Source organism: Ascidiella aspersa, chromosome 8 (assembly GCF_963924565.1).
Source record: "Ascidiella aspersa chromosome 8, kaAscAspe10.2, whole genome shotgun sequence".
Taxonomy (NCBI): Eukaryota; Metazoa; Chordata; class Ascidiacea; order Phlebobranchia; family Ascidiidae; genus Ascidiella; species Ascidiella aspersa.
In genome coordinates this window covers 23873369-23898628 of record NC_139454.1, presented here as the reverse complement: position 1 = coordinate 23898628, position 25260 = coordinate 23873369, and the positions used below count along the sequence as shown (strand labels likewise).

At 38.4% G+C, this 25260-nt stretch overlaps 3 protein-coding genes across 3 annotated transcripts in view; 1 reads left to right on the top strand and 2 right to left on the bottom strand.

Annotated features, from left to right (window-relative positions):
• Positions 1 to 3285: 3285 nt before the first annotated feature.
• Positions 3286 to 6830, bottom strand: LOC146136973 (uncharacterized). The gene is made up of 6 exons (XM_083395845.1): positions 6629 to 6830; positions 6424 to 6486; positions 5951 to 6072; positions 5141 to 5420; positions 4264 to 4448; positions 3286 to 3754 (listed from the first exon to the last, which is right to left on the bottom strand). Exons 1-6 carry the CDS (start codon positions 6684 to 6686, stop codon positions 3536 to 3538), a joined length of 927 nt encoding a protein of 308 aa, XP_083251971.1. The 5' UTR covers positions 6687 to 6830; the 3' UTR covers positions 3286 to 3535.
• A 2284-nt stretch (positions 6831 to 9114) lies between these two features.
• The window catches only part of LOC146136971 (sodium-coupled monocarboxylate transporter 2-like), a 45558-nt gene continuing 29412 nt past the window's right edge, over positions 9115 to 25260 (bottom strand). The window contains exons 16-18 of the mRNA XM_083396302.1: positions 10777 to 11062; positions 9544 to 9760; positions 9115 to 9259 (exon numbers count right to left, since the gene is read on the bottom strand). Of these exons, the coding sequence (XP_083252428.1) occupies positions 9560 to 9760; positions 10777 to 11062 (487 nt within the window). The 3' untranslated portion in view covers positions 9115 to 9259; positions 9544 to 9559. The remainder of the gene's footprint in view (positions 9260 to 9543; positions 9761 to 10776; positions 11063 to 25260) is intronic.
• Positions 14024 to 24673, top strand: LOC146136972 (fibrinogen-like protein 1). Its single transcript, XM_083395599.1, has 7 exons — positions 14024 to 14249; positions 15221 to 15358; positions 17143 to 17310; positions 21922 to 22059; positions 23099 to 23336; positions 23823 to 24019; positions 24537 to 24673. The coding sequence occupies exons 1-7, from the start codon at positions 14024 to 14026 to the stop codon at positions 24671 to 24673; spliced, it is 1242 nt and encodes a 413-aa protein (XP_083251725.1).

Below are 25260 nucleotides of genomic sequence, written 5' to 3'. Positions count from 1 at the left end.
CCTGGGTGCCAATTAGCTGCGCGACCCAACAAAAACACTCTCCAAAAAACGGGCAACTTCTATCGAGCGCGCGCACTTTTCGCTCGCAGGTCAATTAGCGCGACCGAGCTGTTTGTTTAAAGCTGGCCGTAATTTTCGACGTGCGAGTGATGTGCGAAGTGGGGGGGGAGGGGGAGGGGGTAATGTAGGTGCAAATTGGTCTCTTAAGAAAGACTTAGATCGCGCCAGATGTTTGAGCAATTAATTGAAATTGAAAATGCGAGATCAATGATAAATCACTCGAGCATTTCTCGTAAAGTCATATGTAGGGCGAATATTTTTTGACATGTCAAAAAAAGTCAAAATTTTGTCAAAATTTACACTTTAGGTCAAAATTTGTCAAAAATTTTTCAAGTCAAAATCACCTACAAATGAACATAAATCGTTTAAAAATTCAAAAACGTATAGTCAGCTTTTTGAAATTGTCGTTCAGTTTACATTTTATCATAGCAATTTAGTTTTTAATTACGTCTAACGAAATGTTAACTGAATTAAATCTTCATTAGAGCAATGTTACGATGCACGCGAGCCGGCAGAATTAACCACCCAGGTCTAGTTTATCGCATTAGGTTATGCTTTATATAGTTGTGCAGTCCTGATTTGTCCAATGGTTTTAAACAGTATTTCATTTTTTTTTCGCTTGTAATTTGCAATTAGCCTATTTCTTATTTGGATAACATACTAGGTCATAATTGGAAATTTTCTGCAATTATTCTTACCTTGTATTTCAATTGTTTACACAACATTTTTTTAAAATAACCAGCGTCACGTTTTTCTTTGGCATTTTTAACGCTTTTTGTCTTTTTGAAATGACAAAAACATCAATTAAGCATTTTTATGAAAATTGCGTAAACCTCAAAAAATAACTCATTTGTATTCGACAAACATCAAAATTATGTTGTTGACGACGCCAAGACACTATTTAGTACTTCATACAACAATATGATGTTTAAATCAATGTATTTCTTATAGGTCAACATTTTGTCAAAAAAATAAATTCAAGGTCAAAATTTGTCAAAATTTCAACTTTTCAGGTCTAAATTTCCAATTTTTTTGGTCAAAAAATATTCGCCCTAGTCATATGTTATTCGTAAATGACATTCAATCTACAACAGAACAACGAAAAATGTTTACATTTGGTTGAGATTTGTGCAGTAGCGGTACAGATAAATCGTTAGACGGATTTCCATTCATTTCTAAATAGAAATAATTGGCTTGGTAAATAACTAAACGTTGTTTTAGTGAAAATAGGATACAGTTTACTACACTGTAATCATTTCTTCACCGTGAAAAAACTTTGGTTAAGATTTGTGCGGTTCAAATTAATTGTTCGACTTTTTTTTCAATTATTTCTAAATAGAAAATAAATGACTTTGGTGAATAAATGACCTCGTTTTAGTGTAAATAGGATAGAATTTATTATAACAATTATTACATTAAATAACTATTGAATGCGAGTTACTTTATTTAAACGTTCTTTTTTTTTTAAATAGCAGTTTATTAATTTAGTATTATAGGCAAATCGTACTTCAATACATCATTGAAAAAAAAAAAAAAAAAAAAAAAACGTAGCAGCAAAAATATCGCTTTTTAAATCGCGAATTAGTTCGGTGGATATTTTAACAATCGGCAAATTAAACTTGAATAACAGAGGCCAATATACGGGGAAAGAAATCGAAAAATATAAACCTATCTGGTCCCGAAAACTAATGTCTTCGTGGTTAAAATCTATAATTGTAAAGTAAAATTACAGTAAAAAAAAAGTAAATTTGTCTGTATGATTGTAATGATTGCATAGTTAATTCACCTGCTGGTGCGAAAATTCTTAATTGATGAACAGATTTCGGTTAGTCAGCCCCTATGGTTGAAAGTGCAAGACATTATAACTAAAACCAACTAAAAGCAGTGTGATTCATATAAGTTAGGCTAAAACAACATTTTTTACAGTTGGAAAACCCTATGGTCAAATATTTTTAAGACTGCTTATATATAGCAAATTAAAGCTGCGAATATAGCGACGTGGATTTTATATGTACAGTGAAATAAATGTGTTCGTGTATTTGTCGTTGTCTTGACTATGAGAGTCTATTTATTGCAATTGTAGACATTGTATTTTATTGGTAAAAAGTTGAAAATAAGGGGCAAACGTTAAATAACTAACCATTTAAACAAATCGGCTGGAAGTTGTAGTAAAAATCTTAACGCAGCATATTTTGAACGTTTAACATAAATCATTATTCATTTTCAGTTTTAAATTCTGCATAGGCTTTGATATTCGTTATAAAACTTGCCATATTCAACAATGCTAAGCTGCCGAAAAACTGAACGCATTCGGCCGCGCAAACGTTCAAGCTAGGAAACGTTTGATTGGGCGTGAAATTGTCGACAAGATTTGACATGTTGGCGCAAGTTAAATCGCGTTATTTCACGGCCGCAAAATTTCACGCTTTACAAGGCGACAAGCCGCGACCGAATTACCGACAAGAACTTGCAACTGACACAAAACTTCGCCCCCCCCCCCCTAGAACCGACATAAATGCCCCCCGGGGCGGGGAGAGGGGGGAGGCCCGCCACAATACGTCTTATGACGAGCGCGCGATGCAAACAATGCCGATTATGACGTAGATAAGCGGCCAAACGCACCTGGCGGTGCGAGGTTGTTAGTTTATCGCGGCGAAGACAATGAAGTGAGTGAATGTTGACGTTGGCTGAGTGATTAGCGAGCGTCCGAGTTCTAACCACCTCGAACCGTTGTTTTGTCAACCCAGTTCTGTCCAGGACAAGACACCGGCAGATATCTGTCAACTTTTTGTCGTTCCCGGAAGATTTTTAAGTAAACAAAACGTACAATTGAGTTAAGTGCACCGAAACGCCTCACCATTTGTGATGTCCGATAATATCGGATCGGGGTAGATACTCGATGCCAAGTTGTAGTATCGATACTCGTCCGATACTAGGCTTGTATCGGTGCCAACGATACCAAATTAATATAGGAATTTTAGCAATGGTGTGCGATCGAATACAGCGATTTCTACTTTAAGGCGAATTTTTTTTAATATATAGTATTTTAACAAGTGGAGGTAACTGACCGTCATAACTACAAAGCAAATTTCGAGCTGAAGACTTAATAATGACGTCATATGGTATCGGATAGAATCGCGACACTTAACCAAAATATCGCGCGTCGGAATCAGATAAAAACGTGGAATATACGACCCCAGTCCAACTCTCATTCTCCATCGTTTCCGTGAGTTTATTCACGAAGTAAAACGAAAAAACAAGCAAAAAAGTGTAAAAAAACAAAACTCTACATAAAACGCACAACGACCTATCCGTGAAATGCTAACAGAAAATTTATTTCCCAAACGAAGAAATACAATGGAACCACGAAAAGAAACGGCATGACGTCACTCCCGACTGTTCACGTCATCTCAGGTTGTTGACGCGTCGTTCCGCATGAGCAGGCTGTGACGTCATCAAAAAAGCAGCGACGTCATCACGTGCAGCCGCAGCGGCGAATCTGAGAGACCTGAGCCGGCGAACCGTGACGGTCGTTGTAGATGACGTCACGTACACGCACGGGCGCGCACGTGACGTCATAGGTCTCGAGCGCCATAAGACACTTGGTGGCGTGCTTGTGGCGCTTCTTGTTGGAGCGGAGAACGCAGCGTTCGATTGGATCGCAAGTCCCAGTGCATCTGCCAACGTCAATCAACTAAAAGCGAAAAAAAAAATTTGGGTCTTTTTAAGCTCGTTTTAATAGTTAAAACTTTCTGTGTGTGTTCATTTTTGGCATGATTTACCCTGCAAAGTTTTGTAAGGTTTGGTTTTTTTGACCGCTCATAAATTTCAAAGTAAATTAATTATTTGCTGCGAATTCTCTTCTGTAGTTAGAGATATAGGCTATATTGGTGAAAATTGGCAATTTTGGTTTTGGGTATTGGAATTTAAAACATAATTTGCTGTGAAAAGCTGAAAAGCAGAAATTGTTTACTAGGAAGGAAATTTTGTCATAATAAAAGGCTAAAAAAACTTATTTTTTGTACATATTAATGTCGTCATTTGCTATAGGATCGGATCGCGGTTCATTTTTTATCGCAATAAAATGTCAAGTGTCGGACATCCATATTAATATCTATATATATAAGTAAAAAGTTACGCGGCAGGCTAGAGAATCTCGCGAGGCACACGGATTGAAAACCACAGCTCAAAACTTTGTTTTACCTTGGTTGCGAGTTGGAACTGTCCAGTGGCCTCGTCCAGTATTCGCTCGGTCACTGCAACGTTGAAATGCTCGCGGTAGCACGACTTGGCGCATTTGCACTCGGCTATTGCTGAAACCCCGATCAGTCCGTTCGGTCCCATAACAGCTTGGCTTGTGGCGCGAACTGAACGGCAAGACCTTGATCCTTTAAAAAAACGAAAAACTGTGTAAAATTGGGAAAAAGAATGGGAAATACTAGATAGTCATATCATAGAAATGCACATCTTGAAAATAACTGAATAAGAGTTAAAATTAAATGAATGACAAAATGACTAGAACTTGGAATTTCATAAATCTTACTATATAAGGAAAATAATAGCTTTACCGAAGAGCTGTTACCTTTAGTGTGCAATTTTTCGACTTTTTAGGGCTTGGGACTTCGAACATGAGTTTCAATTAAAATGGATTTGATTTAATTAAAAGTTGGAAACATTTACTTCGTTTGCACGCCGGAGAAACTACGTAGTGGTTTCAATATTGTTACAGAAAAGTGCCGAATTCGCTCATTCACCTTTCAACATTGTCATTTAACAGTAACAAAAATGGATTTTCAAGTGCACTTAATAAATTGAATGTCAAAAAAATGTCAAAATAAAACAAACAAAGGAAAAACAGCAGTTTGATGCAACTTGTATCAACAATTATTCGTGATTTGCACCCCAGAGACATATTAAACCAAGGTAATGCCCTCTTTCATGTATATATTTTTTATTTCCAAAAAAATTATAAACCCTTTTTTTTAATTTGTCAAAGGTACTGTGTTTTAATCGGATTTTTAAGCTTTGAGTTTTGTTGTTCTTAAAAACTAAATAAAAAAATTCTCAAAAACCTGCACACTTCGCCTCTTACCACGTTTGCAAGTGCCCACGCACTGTCCGATGTCCACCGTCGCTTCGAACTCGGTTCCGACGAAGAATCGCTTCAACTTCGCGACGCGTTCGCAACTTTTCGGACGACTTCGGCAAACGCACTCATCCGTGACCTCATAGGTTTTCGGACCTCGCTTGTCGGCCACAGTCTCCTGGTGCACCGCCGACGGCTCACAAACGGCGTCCGCGGCGCCGGCGGAACCGGGACCGCCCGGGGCCAGGCAGGCCGTCGACTCCGTGACGTCATCCTTTAATTAAAAATATATTTTTTCGTTTTAGTGTAATGGAAAAGGGCGGACGTGTTTTGAAATGGTGCAAATTTTTTGATCGGTAAAAATAAATAAACTCTGGGTTTGTAATGAAAACGTTAAAAATTAAAAAAAAAAATTATCTAAAAAAATTCTATATTTATTATTCTTTTGCTGATTTGAAAAATATTGTAAAAAAATGAATAACAAAAAAATTGACCTAAAAAAATTCCCAATTTTCAATTTAAGAATCTAGAAGGCAAAAACAAAAAATTGTAACAAAATAGTAATTTTAGAAAAAAATACGTTTATTATCGTTAGAAGTTGTAATAAATTCACAAATTAACCAAACACTTCTTCAAAGTAACCATAGAAACGGCGCAAAGTAGAGTGTGGAGTGATTTTTAAAAGCTTACCAAAAAAAAATATATATATATATATATATATACCTATATATCGACCAGAACAAAGCAATCTAAAACAAGCTAACCAAAAAAAACAACTTCCGTACGCGTCGCATCGTCTTTTACCTTTTTCTGCTGGATGCGCTCCAAAACGCTGACGTAACGCTTGCCGAGGGGAGTTCCCCCGCTTTGGCCGCACGAGGCGCTGCAGCGTCCAACGTCGAGTTTAATCGCTCTGCCGGAAGAATCTAAAACAGAGGAAAATTGAGGCTCAATTCACTGGTTACTTGTGGAGCTAAATCAGCGCTCACTAAGCTATACAGAGTTGTTTTGTCGGTCCGCGGTATATTTCCCTAATGCAGTTAAAATAGGATTAATATTTCGACGATGGCGAATTCGAACTGAATTTTTATGAAATTTAAAAGTGGACAAAAGATGATTACAGCTCACTACAATTTTTAATAGATAGTTATAAATATATCCTTGATAAACAATTTAAGTAATTTTCACACAAAATGTGATATGTTGCCCGCGATAGCAAGTTAACCGACTTTTATTAAAGCTCAAAAATGACCGATGTAAAATATATAATAACTCACCATAGCCGAGGTTCAAAACTTTTGGCACGCGCCTACAGCAAGAAGATAACTCGGCGCCTTGGCCTGAAAAACAAAGTAAAAGTTAGCAATTCTGATCTCTCCAATCTTTGGTACAAATACAAATTTTTTGTCGCTATTTTAACTCGTACGTTATTTTTACAAACACGACAAGGAATTGAAAAGCCACCATGTTTGAAATTCTTACCTCTGGCAAATGCGAGCAGTTGAATAACGACAAAAGCAAGACTCCAAAGCGAATTCATTCTTGTAGCCTTGTACTCCAACGAACTTGCTAAAGACAGAACTGTAGATAGTAGCCAACCAACCAAACTACCGGTACAGAGCACAGAAAATTCGTGGCCGATTACTCAGATAAAACACACAAAGAATGAGCGGCTGATACAGAAGCAGTGGTATCGTGTGACTCTCTGGGGTCTAACGTTCCCCGGCTGTAGTCTGAGCTTTATAAATCGGATTTTTTCGCCCGAAATGGCCGGAGCGGAGCCAGACAAGGCAGACAGTCGGTCGCCAGTCGCAGCGGCGCGACACAAAAGGCGGGAACAGACGGCACAAGAGACGGCCGGCCAGAGGAGCGCTAAAGCCGGTGGATCTTTGGCTAGGCGCACCGACGCCCTCGCTAATTGCCGCGCCATTGTTTCGTCATTGTTTCGCCATTGTTTCGGCTTTTCAGACAAAGGGTCGCGCGCGCTGTCGCTCGTGTTGTTTGCCTTTTGCCGCGACCAAACGAGCGTGGGCAGGTGCCACCCGACACATAAGGACACTTTGGAGAGAGACTCGCCGCCTCCGTTCGCTAATCTTGCTTCTTGCAACCGCTTACATGCAAAAAGGACGCATGGTCATCAACGATCTCTTGAATACTACTTTGATCTGTTGCAACAGCGGAGAAAATGAGCTATGGAATATAGACGCCATTGAGATTGCCACGCGGAATGCGTTTTGGGGCCGTTGGTAAACTGTATTTTTACGGTGTTTGGCGGACTCGGTTATTAAATTTCATCCAATGTTTCTGAAAATGGACGAAAACGGTTTTCCAATTTTCATGTCAAAATAAATATGCTTTTGTTACTACAGGAGATAGTGAATCATGGACATAAGCCTTCTGAGGGCGCCTGTAAGAATGCAACGTGAAATGCATTGCATTTTTGGACGGTCGGTAAACTTTACTTATTAGGTGTGTCGCAGAATCAAAACGGTTTGCAAATTTTCATAAACGGTTTCTCAAAATATAGCCTTATTCTGTTACAGCAGAGAAACAGGGCCACGGAACACAGGCAAGCGAAATGCATTTCTATTTTGATCGGTCGGTAATTAGTATTTTTCAAGGTGTTGGCGGAATCGTAACGTTTTTGGAAATTTTTATCAACGGTCTTTCAGACTATTACTTTCTTCTGTTATTACCACCAGCAGAGAAACTGAGCCATGGAATCCAGATGGGTATAAACTACGTAGAAACGACAATTACCACAGGCTGGACTTTCTAGCCCTAATTGTTTGCATTATAATCCTGATGAAGCCAATTTAAAGACATTAAAAGCTTTTGTTGCGACCTTAAATGCAGCGCAAGAAGGCTTGGTTTAATTGCAGGCAAACAATTCGATAAGGTTAGCGGAAATAATCCACAAAAAAAAGCCCGACCTGTCTATTAGCATCGATCTTTTAACAACCAAATGCCCAAATACAATACATAGACAAGAAAATGTTTGATTGAAAGTGGAATCGGCTTTCAGAAGGCATCGTATATAAAACGACAGCAAATTAACAGCCCACAGTCTTTGTAAGCGCGCCGTTTGGGCCTATGAAAATTTCTTAGCTCGCCAAAGCCAACCTCTAACCAGTGCTTCTTAAACCTTTTTTAGTTTTGTTCACCCCTAGCATCGATTTCCAGATTTCATTCACCCTTATCTCATAAAAAGATAAAACTATCTCGTCTATATATACCAGCACAAAATGATTTAAGTTGTTTCGATTTTTGTTAAGATAAACCCAAGCTATAGGTTGTACCATAGAAAATCTACAATTTCTCGAGTCCAGAAATATAAAGCTACAAAAGCACAAAACACAGTTACCACATTTTTGTACTTAAACACTCAGTGCAAACCAACTTCACTATTAAGCAAATAAAACACCAGTTCAGTAGTCGATTTACTGTAGAGCTATCATCCATTTCAGACGGTTCAACCTTGTTCACCCCTTTTGGTTGGTTCACCCGTGCAAACATTTTATTCACCCTGGGGTGAACCAATCACCAGTTTAAGAAACACTGCTCTAAATAACCTGCCGGTGAAAACGCCTGGTTGCGTCAAGGTGAAGCACAAGTATACCTCCTGGTAAACAGCATATATAAGCATGTTTACAAGGCAACCTGGCCCCTCATGTGGGAAAAGGGGCACGTATTTACAAAAGAAGCTTGTTTTTCGGCAACGTATAAAATTTGGTTTATTAGACTCAAGCGCAAACATTCGTAATCAATACATTGAATTCATGTTATGTATTTTTTCCGTCCGCAAAATCATCCGCAAACTGCAGACAAGGTCCCAGTTCAAACATAAGGTTAGTTCAAAGGTTCCTCCAAAGTAAAGGTCGTCTTTTTTGACATCCATACCCGCCAGATTAAGGGCGAAAAAGCAAGATAGTGTACAGATCGGAAGGCCGTAACCGCTTTTTCCTGTTCTTCGAGCGCCTCGTAGTTTGCATGTCAAACAGAATTGATTCCTTGAAGCGACGAGTTCCAGATGTCAAAGCAAGTTGAAGGCAAGCCACTTAAGGTTTTTCTGCAAGTATATTTCCGCATCCCCTCGTCAAAGACCCGGTGCTTCTGTTGGCAAATTTATTTATTTTTTACACGTAAAACAGAGTGCTCGCGGGAAAAGTCACATTTACTAATTTAGCCTATATATCTTCTGTCCAAAAAAACTTTTAAACTGTTTTTTTTAAATAGGTTTCTGAATTTTCACATTTAACGTTTTCGGCGACTATTCAATCTTTTGCGGTTTCTGTATTTCAAAAGCAAAACTTCAGTCATTTTGCAAGCGACTTGATTATGACTTAGGTCATTTCGAAAATGACTTGTTTACAACACTGCTAGTGCTATATACTCACCACGAGAAAGACAAATTCAACTGGCAAGAGATGATAGCTCAAGAATCTCGTTCCAAACTCGTTTTCCAGGCCCACGGAAAGCTTTGGCAAGAATGACTTCTCTAGTGTGCTTCCTAACTCGATCGCATGTTGGATGTCGGAGCAAGGCGACTAGGCGCTGTTTCAACTCATCAAGCTTGACAGAGTTATCGGAACGGACTGGAACAGCGTATGGGACCTAAGGGAAGACATTATATTGATTAATCTTTGTAAATGGCCATATTTGTCTAATTATGAATAGGGTAATCAGGTGACACTATATAAAGACAAATTGTATTGAAATATTGACACGTTTTCGCACAACCGTGCTTTATCAGCTCAAAGTAGAAATGAAAGCAATTAAGTCAACGAAAATTGCTTTCTTTTGTACATTGACCTGATAAAACATGGCTGTGCGAAAACGTGTCAATATTTCAATACAGTGTGTCTTTGTATGGTGCCACCTGATTAGGCCGTAGAAAACATAGCGCCTAATTGCTGTATATTGCCTTTGAACAACATTAAATTTGGGAGAAAATACAATCTTTAGCAGTACAGAAACCTATTAATTGGGGTATATTTCTTCCCACAGTTTGCACGCAAACAATCAAGTTCGCGACATTTGCCTAAGAAAGGCCTATTGTATGAAAACAACAGCTGTTTGTAACCTTTTTTAGTAAGTCGTGTTGCACAACACGCTTTAGAAACTGTTTCACGAATGTCTAAAGACGAAACTACGCTGACTCATTAAAATGTATAAAACACGGTAAAGGAAATATCAGAAAAAGGTCATTTTTGCTGTAAAAGTAAATACATTACAGTGCAGCTGACTGGAAGGTCCATCGGACCCATCGCTGCTCCGGTCGTATCGCGCAACAATTTGTTTCTTGTCATAGCTTACTTTGTGTTTTCTAATTTCAGCGCCAACGGAAAAATAAACCTTACTTCTATTGAAGAGTATGGCAATGATTTCCGAAATTACAAGCAACTTTTAGAAAAAACACGACAGTGAAGTGTTTTTTTTATCTTTTTTACAGCGCGTAAAAAACTACTGCTGTCTCTTTTCAGAAGTTGAGGTCGATATGTTACAAAGGACCAATGAGAAACATTCAGTGCAACATTTATTTAAATGATAACAGAAGTGAATTCACTGCCAACCAGCCATAGGTGTATACAAAAGTTATTTCGACTAGCATTCTCTACATTACGGCTTACCACGAATTTTTCCACACCACGTACAACCGCGCCAATGTACGCTCGGTAAAGTTCGAAGTACGTCGGCACCAGACGTTCGATCAGCTCAGTGGGAAGCAACGCCATCTCGTGGTCGACGTCGGCGCGACTTCGCAGCCACGAGATGACGCCAGAGTAGTACGGGCTTTCCTCGCGAACTGCTAGGCGCCAGATTGCAGGAATTGCGAGTAAAGAGGACAAAACGACAGCTAGGCAGCTTGGAGTCGACGATATTGATTGCAGCGCCGACGAAAGGTATTCTGCGTACCTGGAATGACAATAAAGGTCCGTTTACACTACAGCTGCACTGAGCTGAGCAAAGCGTAATTTGCATTTAAATCCTATTGTGGCGAGCGTTTCACGCTTTGCTAAGCCCCGTGCAGCTGAAAAAAAACACGCTTTGGAGCGATTTTCACGCTTGCTATAGAAAAACGTTACGTTTTGGAGTGTTTTTTTTCTTACGCCCAGCGCAGCTCAGTGAAGCTGTAGTGAAAACAATTTTGTGCCCAGCTCAGCACAGTGCAGCTGTAGTTTAAACGGGCCTTTAAGACTTCTTATAGGTTTAGGTTAAGTTGAAACACGTTAAGGGTTGGTTAACACTAGACGCGTCAGCCGCTAACGTAAAACGTTTTGTTTAAACGCTTTCGGTTGCGGAATTTTGAAATATTCCAACTTTGAGGCTTTCTGTTAGAAGCAAGGAAATTTGCCGGTAACGCTGACAACGCATTGTGTGCGAACTGAACGACGCTAAAGTTTTGCGCCAAACGCTAGAAGCAAAACGCGTCTAATGTGAACCAACTTAAAAAAAAGCAAACAATATGTACGCATCTTAATACTTTCTAGACAAGTGGTTCTCAGACCCTTTGCTTTCGCGGCTTATTTTAGTTGCACAAAAGTTCTGTTGCCTTATTATTTTTTATGAAAGAAAATAACTCTAAAATAGGATTAGAACAAAAAACAGCAGAACATATATTTTAAAACAGATTATTTATTCAGCTGTGGATTATTGCGATTGCTGCTAAACAGTAAAGTTACATTTTATTTACATTCCCTTTCCATGTAAAGTTAAGTATAGAGACACGAATAAAACCAAATTCTTCAATAAATTTAGCTTTTTAAAATTGGTCTGTGATCCACCTCAAAATGTTTCCATGGCCCACTGGTTGAGAACCGCTGTTCTGGACTGCTGAATGTGGTGATTTATATAAGCACAAAACACATCAGTCCATAACAATACTCGTATCAGCGACTTTTATGAATTTTGCAACGTACTGTAGGTTTGAAGGGAGACATTGTGCTGTGTCTTGTCGCGACGCGTCAATCAATTATTAACGTCATTTTATCTTAATTATATTTGTCTTACGATAAAATACAACGTCGCATAACGTCAAAAGACGACTTGTGGTACTGAAACGATTTTTACGGGGTGTTGAAATGCTAGTAATGTATACGCACTGTTTAATAATTTTTAAACATATTTAATTCAAACATGTAGATTTAATGCGTGTAATCAAATCATTTAAATAAATTCCCGATCATTTAGCTATACTCGACTTCACGCTTTCTCGATAGGGCAAATAATCGCAATACAGCCGATAATTTTTGGTAGTAAATTTAGAAATTTTTTAAATTCTTGTGAATGAATTTATGTTTCTTGCTATAACTGACAGCTTTCAAGCGAGCGTTTTTACATATTTTTACTTTAACCGACAGTCTTCTTTAGATTTAATTTCGCACAAAACATACCAAACTTTGTTTACCAATCAGGTTTAACATTAAAAGGCAAGCGATAATCCTTTGTGGTCCTAACAGTGGCCGAGCGACTCTAAATCAAGAGCAGAAATGCGACTGACAAGCCGGACCAACGTCGAACAACTTTTATTCTTTCTCGTTGCATTTACTCCATTGGAGTTTGGAACTGTCGCAAGTGGTTCGAGAGACCAGTGTACAGTGGCGGTAAGTACAATCCCGTCGGTCAAACTGTTCCCGTCGGTCAAACTGTAGGAATGTCCGATAATTGACATTTTGATTTCGATACCGATACTAAATAATGACGTCTTTGCTATAATTACCACTGGCGAAATAGATCGGCTGGCCGCCGATACCATCCTACTATCGGATGAGTACCGATTTTAACGCTTAAAATCGGAAAACGGCTCCGGCCTGATATTATCAAACATCCTTCGTGTTGTGGCCTGTTCATTTTCTATGAGATATTTCATTTAAAGCTTGCATAACTTAGTGATTATATGCACTACCTTGCCGACCTATTGTTGATCTGCAGTTTTTCTTTGAAAAAGTCTTGCCACCACTACAGGATTAAACTATAGATTATTCTAGTTTGTAATAATACGACAAATTACAGCGATTTTCTGATTGTAATTCTTATATATTATGTGCTTGTGTGTTATAATTCCAATTCTAATCGTTTTTTTAACTTGCTTGTGTGTTTTAGTTCTTTAACTAGTTTTTGTTTCGCAAAAAATGTCACTTTGTCCCAATAAGGATTTTAGTGTAATTTATAAAAAATATGAGAAAATCAAGCAATTTTATTAAAATAAATTGTGATTACAGATAATTAAGTTAAGATTGATTTTAATTTCAATGGTGTTAGCAAACACGGTAATTCCAATAATCTAGTTTGAGAAAATCGTATAGCTCTAATTTTAGTCTAAATTTGAAAAGCTGAAACATTTTTAAGCGTTCACCTTCCTTGATTACTGTATACCAGGGGTAGCCAACACGTCAATCGCGATCAACCGGTCGGTCGCCAAATTTCACCTGGATCGCGTCGAATATGTGTTGCGTCATTACAGTAGCTGTCGCTTACAAGCGGAACATTAAAAAAAATTGTTGTCTGGACAAGCCAAATAAAGCGTTCTTTGACTTAACAAATTAACCTCAATCGCTGGCCTGGAATGCAATTAGCGCTCAAAATGTTTAATAAGTGTTCTTGTGACTTTTTTTACTGAACCAGTCGATCTAGATTCTAGGGTCTTTAAAATACATTTCAGTCGATCGCAAATAAATTAGTTGGCTATACCTGCTATATAAAATACGATTTACTTTAACGTACAATATTGTTTTAAATATATAATATGTTTACAAGGAAAATAAGCATTTTTTTGAAATAGATTGTAATTTTAATTTCTAGTTTTGACAAACACGGTAATTCCAATCTAATTTTGGAAAATTGTAAAGCTATAATTTTAATCTGAAACATTTCTGGATGTTTAACTCTGCTGATCTCTATATACGATACTATTTACTTTCACCACTCTACTACAAGGAGCGCTACTGCCCGTCGGCCTGCGCCGTCTATGACGCAATAGTGGAGCACGAGCGGCGTGTGACGTCAACGGTTGAGGAAGCGGAGAGTTGGGCGCGGGAATGCATGAAGCGACTGTACAACTTCAGTAGGGACTCGCCCACTCACAGCATGACGGATTGCTTAGGTGAGAGCTAGAGACTGACTCCAGCAATAAGATTAAAACATGAGTTTATATCAACGTCGAAAAAAGCAAAATTTGGGACCAAAATCAGGCAAACAACAGAATGTAGGAAAACGACCCTTGTTACACTGAATATGTGAAGTAGGAAATCACCTTGACCCTTGTAAGATAAATGTCGACCTCAATTCCTGATCAGTAACAGCAGAATACTCTAGGAAAGCTAGCAATTCAAGTCAGACGCTTATCAAAATATCGTAAAATATATTTAGAAATTTCGCCAGCAAAGACATCGTCAGTATATCTAATCCAAATAGACTCGAAGAGTCAAGGTGATTTCCATTATCACATATACCAGCCAGAAAAAGGTCTAAAGTACCTTTTAACTAAACCGAACTCCCTCCCTAACATCATCAGCAACTCCATCGTTTATACAAGTACCCCCGACCCCTTATGACCTAATTAACAACTGATTAATTCCATGCAACATTATGCATTCCGGGTTGTTAACCACAAATTGATTTAGCGCTGATAAACTTAACTCCCTTTAATGTTGACTTGATGTTTACAAAAAACGGTTTCTTTTTTATGTGAAAAAGGCTCTGTTAGATAGCAAACTGTGGCTAAAATACTGTTGGCATCGGTTCGGCCCTTAGACCACTGTAGAATCGTAGCACTACCACTTGGCATCGGGTATTGGCTCCGATCCGACATTAGCAAATCCTGCCTAAACTTCCTATATTAATATACTATCGGATCGGCACCGATACCAACCTATTATGGGGCAAGTACCGATACTACCAGTTGACATCGGATATTGGCTCTGATTCGATATGATAGGCCATCCCTACGAGTATTAGGATTGCAAACTTAATCACAGATCTTTAGAACTAAATGCAACGCATGTACAGTAGGGCAACCCAATGTCACAGACTAAAACACTACTATCGTTTTTCTTGCTGGAAATAATTGTCAAGGTGCTATCGCCCGCCTTCAAAGAAAGACTGAGCGGATGACAGAATTTCTGCGGCATTTGGAGGAAGAAATCGCCGCGCAAGACGACGACATCGCGCGTCTGAGTGGCATGGCAGATAGACAGGAACAGCGATGGACTGGTAAGACTTACAAATAATAATAATACAGCTTGGGTAATCTATGCAGGAATCTATGATGTAACTTGATAATGCGTTGCAAAGCCAAAAAGGTCGAGTAGATCGACATCATCTTGATTAAGACGTTTCGATATTGTATCTTCTTCGGTTAATGTGATGTGTAATAATTATAAAAGTAAGAGGTACCGGTTTGAAAGTTAACAGTTCTTATTAAACGATGTTTTAAACGTTTGTTAATTTAACGAGTCGGGTCATTCATTATTTTAAAGAAGCAAGATATACTGTCAGGACGAAACGTTTGAGAAACACTTCTTTATAGCATCCCTACTTCTTTTCGCTTAAGGTTAGATGTGATTACATCCTATATTTTACAGAACTTGAAGAAAATTTATCCAACACTGAGACAATCTGCCGCAGAGACTGTCAAAGTGGAGCAGGTTTTCTATTTGTAACTGTTCTTAGGCATATGTTACGTTGACATTTTGGTAAATGCAAAATGGTAACAAGGTTTTTCCATAACCCCTAAATTAATTTTATTTCATATTTGAATTTAATATTACCTTTCGCGAAAGTTTTTTTTCTGGATAATTTTTTGTTAGTGCAGCTTTTCGATCTTTTGCCTAACAAGCTGATATCATCAGGGTAAATGTTTATAACTTCGTTTACACCAGGAGAAAGATTTTTATCCAATGATATATTGCCTGGCGGATCAAATTCTATTTTTAATATTGTGGCGTAAAGTTCGCATATAGTTTGACTTTTGCTTTGGGTTTGTTTTGCTTATTCAATTAATTTGCACAGACACGAAAAACTGTTTTTTTAACAAATCAAAGTACAAAGCTGCAAAAAATAAAAGTTATCCCATTCATTCGAATTAAGAGACTAATGATGCCGTGGTTGGCGAAATATATTTCTCTTTTATAAACTAGAACCTATAGTGACTGATTTTGACTGAGACAAGAAAGTCTATACTGTTTTGCAACCATTCGAAGTCATTGTCGTCATTAACGTATATCTTCTTTTTTACTTTTTTTTTTAGGAGATATCTTCTTTTTTACATATTCAGTTTGCATTATCCGAATAACTATTTATTTATATTTCGAAAGATGCATTCTGCTAAGAAACAAACGTAAATCGAACGTATTGCAATGTTTTACACAAAATGCAGCACGATAAAAATGACTATAGATAAACCTAAAACAAACGCGATAAGGTTTTATACGGTTTGGCCATTTGTCCGATAACAACTTGAAGAAACCACGTTTATTTCGTTTCAGTAAATCAAAATAAACATACAGGGTTGGCACTTGCCAGACACTTTTATGGAATAATTCGAAGGCATTTCTGGACTTTTCAAAGAAAATGTAAGACTTGACCTTAAAGTGGATCAATCGACTGTTTTGAATATAATTCGATGACAAAATAGTGGAAATGCCGTGCTCAACGTAACAACAAACAGTTAAAAAATAGGTTTTATAATACACTTGCTAAACTCATAAATCAAGGTGGACATAAAATAATTTCAAAAACTCTTTAAAGAAATTGGGAAAAAAACGCAGGTTTTTGAGGTATTTAATACACAAATCAATTTAAAGACATTATAGATTTTGTGGCAATCCTGACAGAGTTGCTAAAATGGCTTTAGAACAGAGGCAGCCTATATACTGAGAGATCGTTCGAGATATTTGATAGACCGTTCCGGTCCTTTAAAACTCTGTAAAAATCAAAGACCACATATGCGTTTCTCTTCCTAGATACATTACAGTTACTCGCGTTAATGTGTGCAGGAGAAAACCCAGATGCCACAACGACATCGTCGTCTTTGACTTGCAATAACTGCAGTCAAGATATGACCGGCGACTCCAGCAATCGAGCTTCGAGAGAGACGCCCTGTCGACTGCAGAGCGCCCCAGTTATGCGAGATTGCGCAGCTTTACACGATGCTGGCTATACAGGTACGAAGTCCGATGTTGTAAACAGTTAGTGTGATATTAGTGTGATAATTTAAGCCTTTGGAGCATGGTGATTGGAGGTTCTAATTAGACGTAGTGAGAACATCAAAGCCCATACAGAAGTAGGTAGAACGTTTTAAATATCTTTAATGTTGAAAATAAATGAATAAAGAGATATTCGAAACGTTCAAAATGTTACCTACTAATATATATGGGCTTTGATATTCTGTCCAACTTATTTTAAAAAAATTGAAAACCAGCAAAGTAAAGCGTTTAAGTCACAACTAACAAATCATGAATTATAGCACTGTAATGATGCTCGTTTAAAATTTCATTTTGATGAAATTAGTTATTTCTATTGACATGTTAATAATTGTAAAGTTGAAAAACTTGCTAAAAAAGTTTAACCTAGATTTTATTAATTTTTTATAAACTTAACTAGGACGTTCTTGTATATTATTTCTTTGGTAATATTATGCAAATTTTAATTCATTTGGATCATTGCCAAGTCTAACTTGACTTATGTACAAGGATAAGATATTTAAAAAAAATACGTTTTGGCGTCTTTCCCAAAGCTGAGTCAATTGGAAAATTACTCTATTCCTAATCACAAATCTGGGTCGTTCGTAAAAGGGTTAGTCCTATGTTCAAGTTAAGTTGCTCGCAAAACAACTTAAGTCTATCTAAGGGCATTTGTGACATTACTCAAGTCTACGTCACAACATGTTGCAATGACGTGAATGTAAATCCAATTCATTTACAAAAAAGTAAAGTCCAGGTTATTTGCAAATTAGCATTGATAGAAGTTCCATTTGCAAAATAACCTACGTAATACCAAGACGATGGGTTTGACTAAAGACAATTTGACGTTATATGGTTTATTTTGAAAACCTACTGAGATATTATCTTAGACTAAATGTATTGTTTAAAAGCAGTAAAGAAAGAAATACAAGACAAAATAAATTGTGAAAATATCAACCCTTAAATGTACCTAATTTTTTCTTTGATTCATACTAGCGAAACGATCGGTTTACAACCAAGAGCAACTAAAATGCTTTAAATCTTAGTTTTGAAAGCGTTACAAATTGCTGGCTAACCGCGCAGCACATAAAACGTCAAAGCAAACCTTTTACTGCTTTCTTTGTGAAATAACGCACCAAACACTTTGATAAAGCAGTTTAGTCTGCGTCGCCAACCAACAACTTGTTTGGATTGAAAACGATACACACAGCAAACTACCTGACAATTCTGTTACAAGTGCACTTGGTCTATCAATGGGCAGCAGCCAAATGTATAGGCGAACTACATGACATATTCGCAGGTAGCAGTAGAGTACACTGTTACAAGTATGCTTGGTCTATCACTTGGCAGCAGCCAAATATATAGCATGTATATAGGGTGCAGTCAAACCACATAGGCGCCGCTGCCCCTTGCAAGCAGACAGGTCAATATACGCCGCCAATCGCCGAACGAGAGTAACACAAACAAAAGGTTGGCGCAAACGTTCAAGTCGAACGCAGTAATCTTAACGTGCTGTGTCGCTTCCTTTGGAATTAGAAAGGAAACGGCGATGGCAAGAGTCAGATCGCTAACGGCTATGGCGGCCGCTACGCTCGCTGAACGCGCTAAAACGCGCCGTACCGCCGCTCCTGCCGCCATTCCGCCGTTACCCAGCCGCAACCGAAGCGGGTGAACGAATAACCCGATAAGGGCGATCTGGCTTAACAGCTGGATCCCGAACGCCATGTAAATCGGCCAGTAGATTGTCGATTCCGACATAACCGTAACGCAGCCTCGCCGCGAGCCGCCGAAATCAGCCGGGGCCGCGTAGAAACTGACCGCAGTGAGGCCGCCGGCCACCCATGAAGGCGGCAGGGACCATTTGGCGCACAGTAAGCGCGTATCGAGTCTTTGAACATCCGATATTTGCACGTAGAGGTGATGCAGCTTCAGCCAAAGCACAAATGACTGGCTGACCAGGGTTAGCGAGTAGAATGCAGCACCAGAATCTATGCTAGCTTCACAGGGCTGCCTCAGAGCAGTGTAACCAACGTTAAAGGCCACCTGGCTGCATATTAATCGCCCAAGGTGGAGGCAAGCTGCTGTGAGCATTGCGGCGAATACATACCGCGCGCCACAAGCGTTCAAGGCGTCCCGCTTTCGGTTTCTCTTTAAGTAGGTAGCGAAGCTGAGCACAAGCCAGGTAACACTTAAGGTTGCAACAGCGTTGATGGTCACAGCAGCCATCCACTCTGGCTGGGTGAATCGGTTTAGGAATTGCAGAGAGTTTTTCAAGGGCTTAATGCCGGACGTGACAGCTGTTGTTGTGTTGGAATAGGAAAACGCGGTTATGTTTTCGTCTCTCGGAGCATTGGTCGTCATGATTGTAGTTTTTTGACTGATGTAACTTGTAAGCTTTATCTTGATAAAACGATACAGTGTCCAGATACACGATACTTTGTCTTGGTAAAGCGATATTTTATACCGATGAAACGATACAATATGTTTTAATAAAATTATATATTGTCCCTAGGAAACTATACGTTGTTGTAAGGAAACAACACTTCGATGAAACCAAACGACTTTGTAGGACGATTCGTTGTCCTGATGAAACGATACTTTGTACAGACAAAACGCGGTTACGCGAAATCTTGTAGATTTCACCAGAATTTTAGCTTCAGAAAAAAGCTGAATTTTTTTCTATCACCAAAAATCTAGCTTAAAACAAAACAATAATTTAAAAAAAAATCCAGCGGGATGTAATCTATCGCAACTTCTTACGCCAGACTTAGGAAAATTTGAGAATAAATACAGTTGAAAGAGTTTATTTCGCTGCTGCTCATACTACAAAAAGGTTTGTATAACATGCTCAAAAGTTATTGGCTCTTTTTTCAAGGATTTATTTACATAACAGGCACTTAACTGATTCCAATGGTTCGACATTTTTTAAATCGTTTAAATATAATAATTAGAGTCTTAACATTAAACTTAAGATGCAAAGGTCTGACGACTAAACACACTGTGTATAATGTATGCACTTTTAAGTAGCTGATGAACAATTGTACATCCAAGTAAGTTTTATTCACGCTTTGATTGACCATAGTATAGTTTTAATGGTTACCAGCTTGTCGAACTAACTTCTAAATCAGTGGTCCTCGACCTTTTCTAACCCGCAATGAAAATGGCATATTTTTCACAAGCCAAAACACTTTTAGCGATAGGCAAAGATTTTAGATTAGAGATCAATTTATTGTGACAACAGGAGTACAAGTTACAACAGACGCAATAATGTTACGCTTTACGTTACATTTCTTTAACTCCGCATGACAACTGTAAGCTGCTCGTGTACTACCGAAGAATCCACACTTGTTAAAAACCACTGTGCTTTTTAAAAACATGCGACGACATACACTGGACTACCTATAGTCATGTTACATCAGCTGCCAATTTCTTGCTTCATTTTTTTCATAATTGCGTCATAGACAGTAAAAAAGTACTTATGAAGTTAAGATAATAGCCAATGCATAACGCAGCCATATGCAAAGTGTTATGCTAACCTTAGGCAAGCGATGTTGTTCGAAGCGACAAGAAAAACAGAGGAAACTTGACGTAGTTATGTGCGCACAATTTAGTTATAACAAGTGTATGCACGCTTCAGGCGTCTATAGCATCAACATGCAATAGAGGTGTCGCGTCTTGACGACTGTTCGATTCACGTCATATCACGACTGACTTGACCAAATGCCCTTGTTGATTAGGGCGTATAAGAATTGTTCAATACACACTGACCCAGTGTGGTAAACAAGTTATTTTAGAATGCCGTAAGGCATTTGCGAAAAAACTTAAGTCAAAGTCAAAGTCATTTGTAAAAAAACTTAAGTCCAAGGCAAGCCTTTTTGAATAAATGACAAGTCAAGTCACAGTCCCCATTAGACCAAGTCAATTCAGGGTCAAGTCATTGTCATAAAAATGAAACTATATCAAAGAAACATTTTGTTCGTATATGATTTTGTATTGGATAACTTTACGTGCGTTAACATAAACAATTGGTTACCTAAATTAAACTCCTTATAATTATGACAAGAAGCGTTTGAATTTACAACAACCAGTTTCTCAAAAAAAAAATATAAATTATTTTAATAATTACAAAAAAACTATTGAATCTTGTGTAAAACAATACTCTAAACTGGAAGGGTGACCCTAAACCCTAAATAAACCCTTTACCATACAATTACAAAGATAACTAATATAGTTAAAAAATGACTTTAAAGGCCCGTTTACACTACAGCTGCACTGAGCTGAGCAAAGCGTAATTTGCATTTAAATTCTATTGTGGCGAGCGTTTTAAGCTTTGCTAAACTCAAGCCCCGTGCAGCAGCTGCAGCTAGCTTAAAAATACGCTTTGGAGCGATTTTCACGCTTTGCTAAACTCAAGCCCAGTGCAGCTATAGAAACACATTACGTTTGGAGCGATTTTTACGCCCAGCGCAGCTCAGTGCAGCTGTAGTGTAAACAATTTCACGCCCAGTGCAGCTCAGTGCAGCTGTAGTGTAAACGGGCCTTAAAAGTTGCATTAACCATTTTTCTACAACACTAAAGCGGCATACATTTCAGAGTCGGGCCTGTACACCGTCAGTCCGTCGGGAGCACCATTTCGGGCGTACTGCGACATGGACGGAGGTTGGACAGTGGTACAGCGGCGAGTGGACGGCAGCGTCAGTTTTGCCCGCAACTGGACAGATTACAAGCAAGGTGGGTGCGTTGGTGCGTTACTACAGAGATACGCCCTGTCGACTGCAGAACGCCCCAGTTATGCGAGATTGCGCCGCGTTACACGATGCCAGCTGCACAGGTACGAAGCCCGGTGTTGTAAACAGTTAGTGTGATAATTTGAGTCCAAATTTGAAGCGCAATGGTTGGAGGTTTTAGTTAGACGACGTAGGAACATCACAGCTCATAAAGAAATAGGTTGAATTTTGAACGTTTCGAATAAATCTTTGTTCCTTTTTAAACTGATTACTAACCCTGTTTTGAAAACTGAAAATTATAGATTACTAGCCATGTCTGGTTAAATAAATTTACCAGCCTTTACTCGCTTAAAAAGATATCCTATAGCCTTCGTTAATGAAAAAAAGCTTTACAATAACCTTTCCTAGATAAAAAAAATTACAATAGTCCATTCTTAGTAAAAAAGAGTTACTATAGCCTTTCGTTGGTAAAATTTTTTAACAACAACTTTGCAAATGAGCAACTTTTAAAGTATATAGTCTAAGTTAACGAGCCATATAACTATCAGTTTTTTTGATGCGTCAGTTTTGCCCGCAACTGGACAGAATGCAAGCAAGGTGGGTGCGTTGGTGCGTTACGGCGAATAATAATAAGTTACTTTGGGGCATAATGGTCGAAGATTGTAGTAAGGAGTAATAAGAATATCAAAGCCCAATTAGAAGTAGGTGTCAAATTTATTCGAAACGTTTAAAACGATACCTACTTCAGAATGGGTTTTAGTATTCTTACTATACGTAATATTGAGAGAGATTCCTAGTCTAAAGCCTTGTAATAAAAAAAAATATGCATGTCGTTAGAAAATTTCCTCTTTAGAAAATATATACTATAAACTTCGTTAAAACAATAAATAATAAATAGGCGTTTAATCAATCCAACTTACTTACTAATCAGTTTTTGCAATTTTTTATCGCTGTCCAAACTTTGCTATTGTTAAAAAAAACATCATACTCTGTTCGTTTTTGGCAATAAAACCCTGACCATACACCGCTTCACTTAATTCAAGGTTTCGGCGGCGACCTTTGCTCGGGTGAGTTTTGGCTGGGCAACGAAAAACTGGCGCAGCTGACCAGTGCCACCTACCAGACCGTTCAGTTCGTGCTGACCGACTGGACTGGGGAGCAACGCACTGCCCAGTACATGTACTTCCGCGTGAACCCCGAAAATCGACAGTACCGCATACAGATCGCAATGTACGAACACCTGGTCAGCACCGCTCCTGATTCAGTGTCCGGAAGAACTTAGTGAGTTTGATTTAGTAATTTTTAATACAGAATTACGTCATTAGTGTGCTCAGATAAGCAAATAAATTACATTGAAATCTTTAAACTTTTTTTTTCAGGTTTGGTGGTCATTTTACTAACACTTAATCGATAGCTAACACTTAGTGGACAAACCAGTCTAGTTCGTTTGAAGCATAATGATAAAGTGTGGGAACACGCAATAAGACCCACAAAGCAACAATACCTAAAGCAGAATAATCTATGATACCATAGTATTTCAGACCAACGACATAGTAAAGCCAATATGCAGTAATATCCACAACGAAACAAGATATAAAATAGCATGAACAAGACAATAAACCTATCGAAATAAGTCATAAAATCATCGGAATAAGGCCTAAATGAACAAAATAACCTGAAACTGTAGTTAGAGAGTATGCGCGGTATGATCGGGGGCTGTCGGTCTGGCAAACAAAGTAACTCAACGAAAAACGCTTTCTTTCGCAGCCCAGAGGCATCCAAACGAAACCTCAACAACATGGCTTTCACAACAAGGGACCGCGACAACGACAGAAACGAGGGAGGGAACTGCGCGAGTGGCACCGGCCGGGGGAGTGCGGCGAGGGAGACGGAACAGCCAGAAGGAGGTGGTTGGTGGTACAACGACTGCCACTCTGCAAATCTGAACGGGGTTTATTACCAGGGTAAGTATTTCATCGAGATAGTTAAACTGAAAAACGTGGATTCGTTTGGGGTGTTGTTTATGGAGGTATACGTACAATGGACGAGGACAACAAGTTCCCAAGTCTACTTTTTGACGTAAATTTTTGTACCTTATCAATATAAACCTTACCAACACTAACTTTGTCAGCTTTAGGAAAAACGATGTAATTTGAAAATAAATGACAAAGTAGAAATGATAAAACCGATTCAGGAAAAAACGATGCAAGTTAGTAGGTTTACCTTAAGCACAGATTTTAAAGATAAATCTATATTCCCGCTGTGATGAACCATGTAACAATTTTGGTAAACCGTTTCCCAAAAGTTACATCGTGTCTTATTTCCTAACGCAAACGCAAAATTTAATATCTCATCTCACATAGTCCCGGATAGTTTTTGTGTGGCGGGATTAAAACCAAGGCCTGACGCTAGCCACGTATTTTCGCTCTACAGGCAACATTTAGAATAGTCTGCCCCAAATAACATTTCCATACACGACAGATGGCAAGTATTCCGTTGATTCCAGTTCAAACGTGTACGACGGCGATGGTATAACTTGGAATGCTTGGAAAGGAACAGGATATTCACTCAAAGCATCTGAGATCAAGATACGGCCGTTCAACTACACCAGGCCGTGATAGACTTTTACGAATTACAGTTCATTCGTTTTTTGCTGGCGTAGAAACACAAGGCGCCATTTTATGGCATGCCTAATAGATCATGAAGTTTAACAACTTGCACTTTTTTGAAAATACGATTAGATTGTTTTTTCTAGCGTATTTTTGTTCTGCATATAAATTTTGGGAAACGAATCAATTTTATCCACGTAATACCTTTTTTGGCAGGCGATTGAAATTAACTTCAATAGAACGCGGCTTTGCATATTTGAAATGCTGGATTTTTGTTTGCATAATGTATATATGTACATATAACTTTTCGTATAGCTTGCAATTTCGTAAGTTTAACGTACACGCTACTCAAAGATACAGTTCGCCTCATTGTCTATATGAAACACATTTCTAACGGAATATCTGAATTGAACTTCACCAACAAAGTTCAACGATATATACCCGGCGAATGTATGCTGCACGCCCAGCCGTTGGATTTGACAGTGTTGTGAATGACTTAGACCAGGGGTTCTTAAACTGGGGTCCATTGACCCCTTAGGGGTCCGTCACCTAGTTTTAGGGGGTCCATGAAGGCCTAATTAAAATATTAGTCTATA

What these genes read in the sequence shown, in the direction of transcription:
- LOC146136973 (XM_083395845.1), bottom strand. Translation starts at nt 6,686, where the DNA reads ATGAATTCGCTTTGGAGTCTTGCTTTTGTCGTTATTCAACTGCTCGCA. An exon ending in ACTGCTCGCATTTGCCAGAG is followed by an intron (nt 6,487 to 6,628) that starts GTAAGAATTTCA and finishes TTTGTTTTTCAG; the next exon opens with GCCAAGGCGCCGAGTTATCT. An exon ending in AGTTCCAACTCGCAACCAAG is followed by an intron (nt 3,755 to 4,263) that starts GTAAAACAAAGT and finishes TTTCGCTTTTAG; the next exon opens with TTGATTGACGTTGGCAGATG.
- LOC146136972 (XM_083395599.1), top strand. Translation starts at nt 14,024, where the DNA reads ATGTTTAACTCTGCTGATCTCTATATACGATACTATTTACTTTCACCA. An exon ending in ACAGGAACAGCGATGGACTG is followed by an intron (nt 15,359 to 17,142) that starts GTAAGACTTACA and finishes TAATGTGTGCAG; the next exon opens with GAGAAAACCCAGATGCCACA. An exon ending in ACACGATGCTGGCTATACAG is followed by an intron (nt 17,311 to 21,921) that starts GTACGAAGTCCG and finishes CATACATTTCAG; the next exon opens with AGTCGGGCCTGTACACCGTC.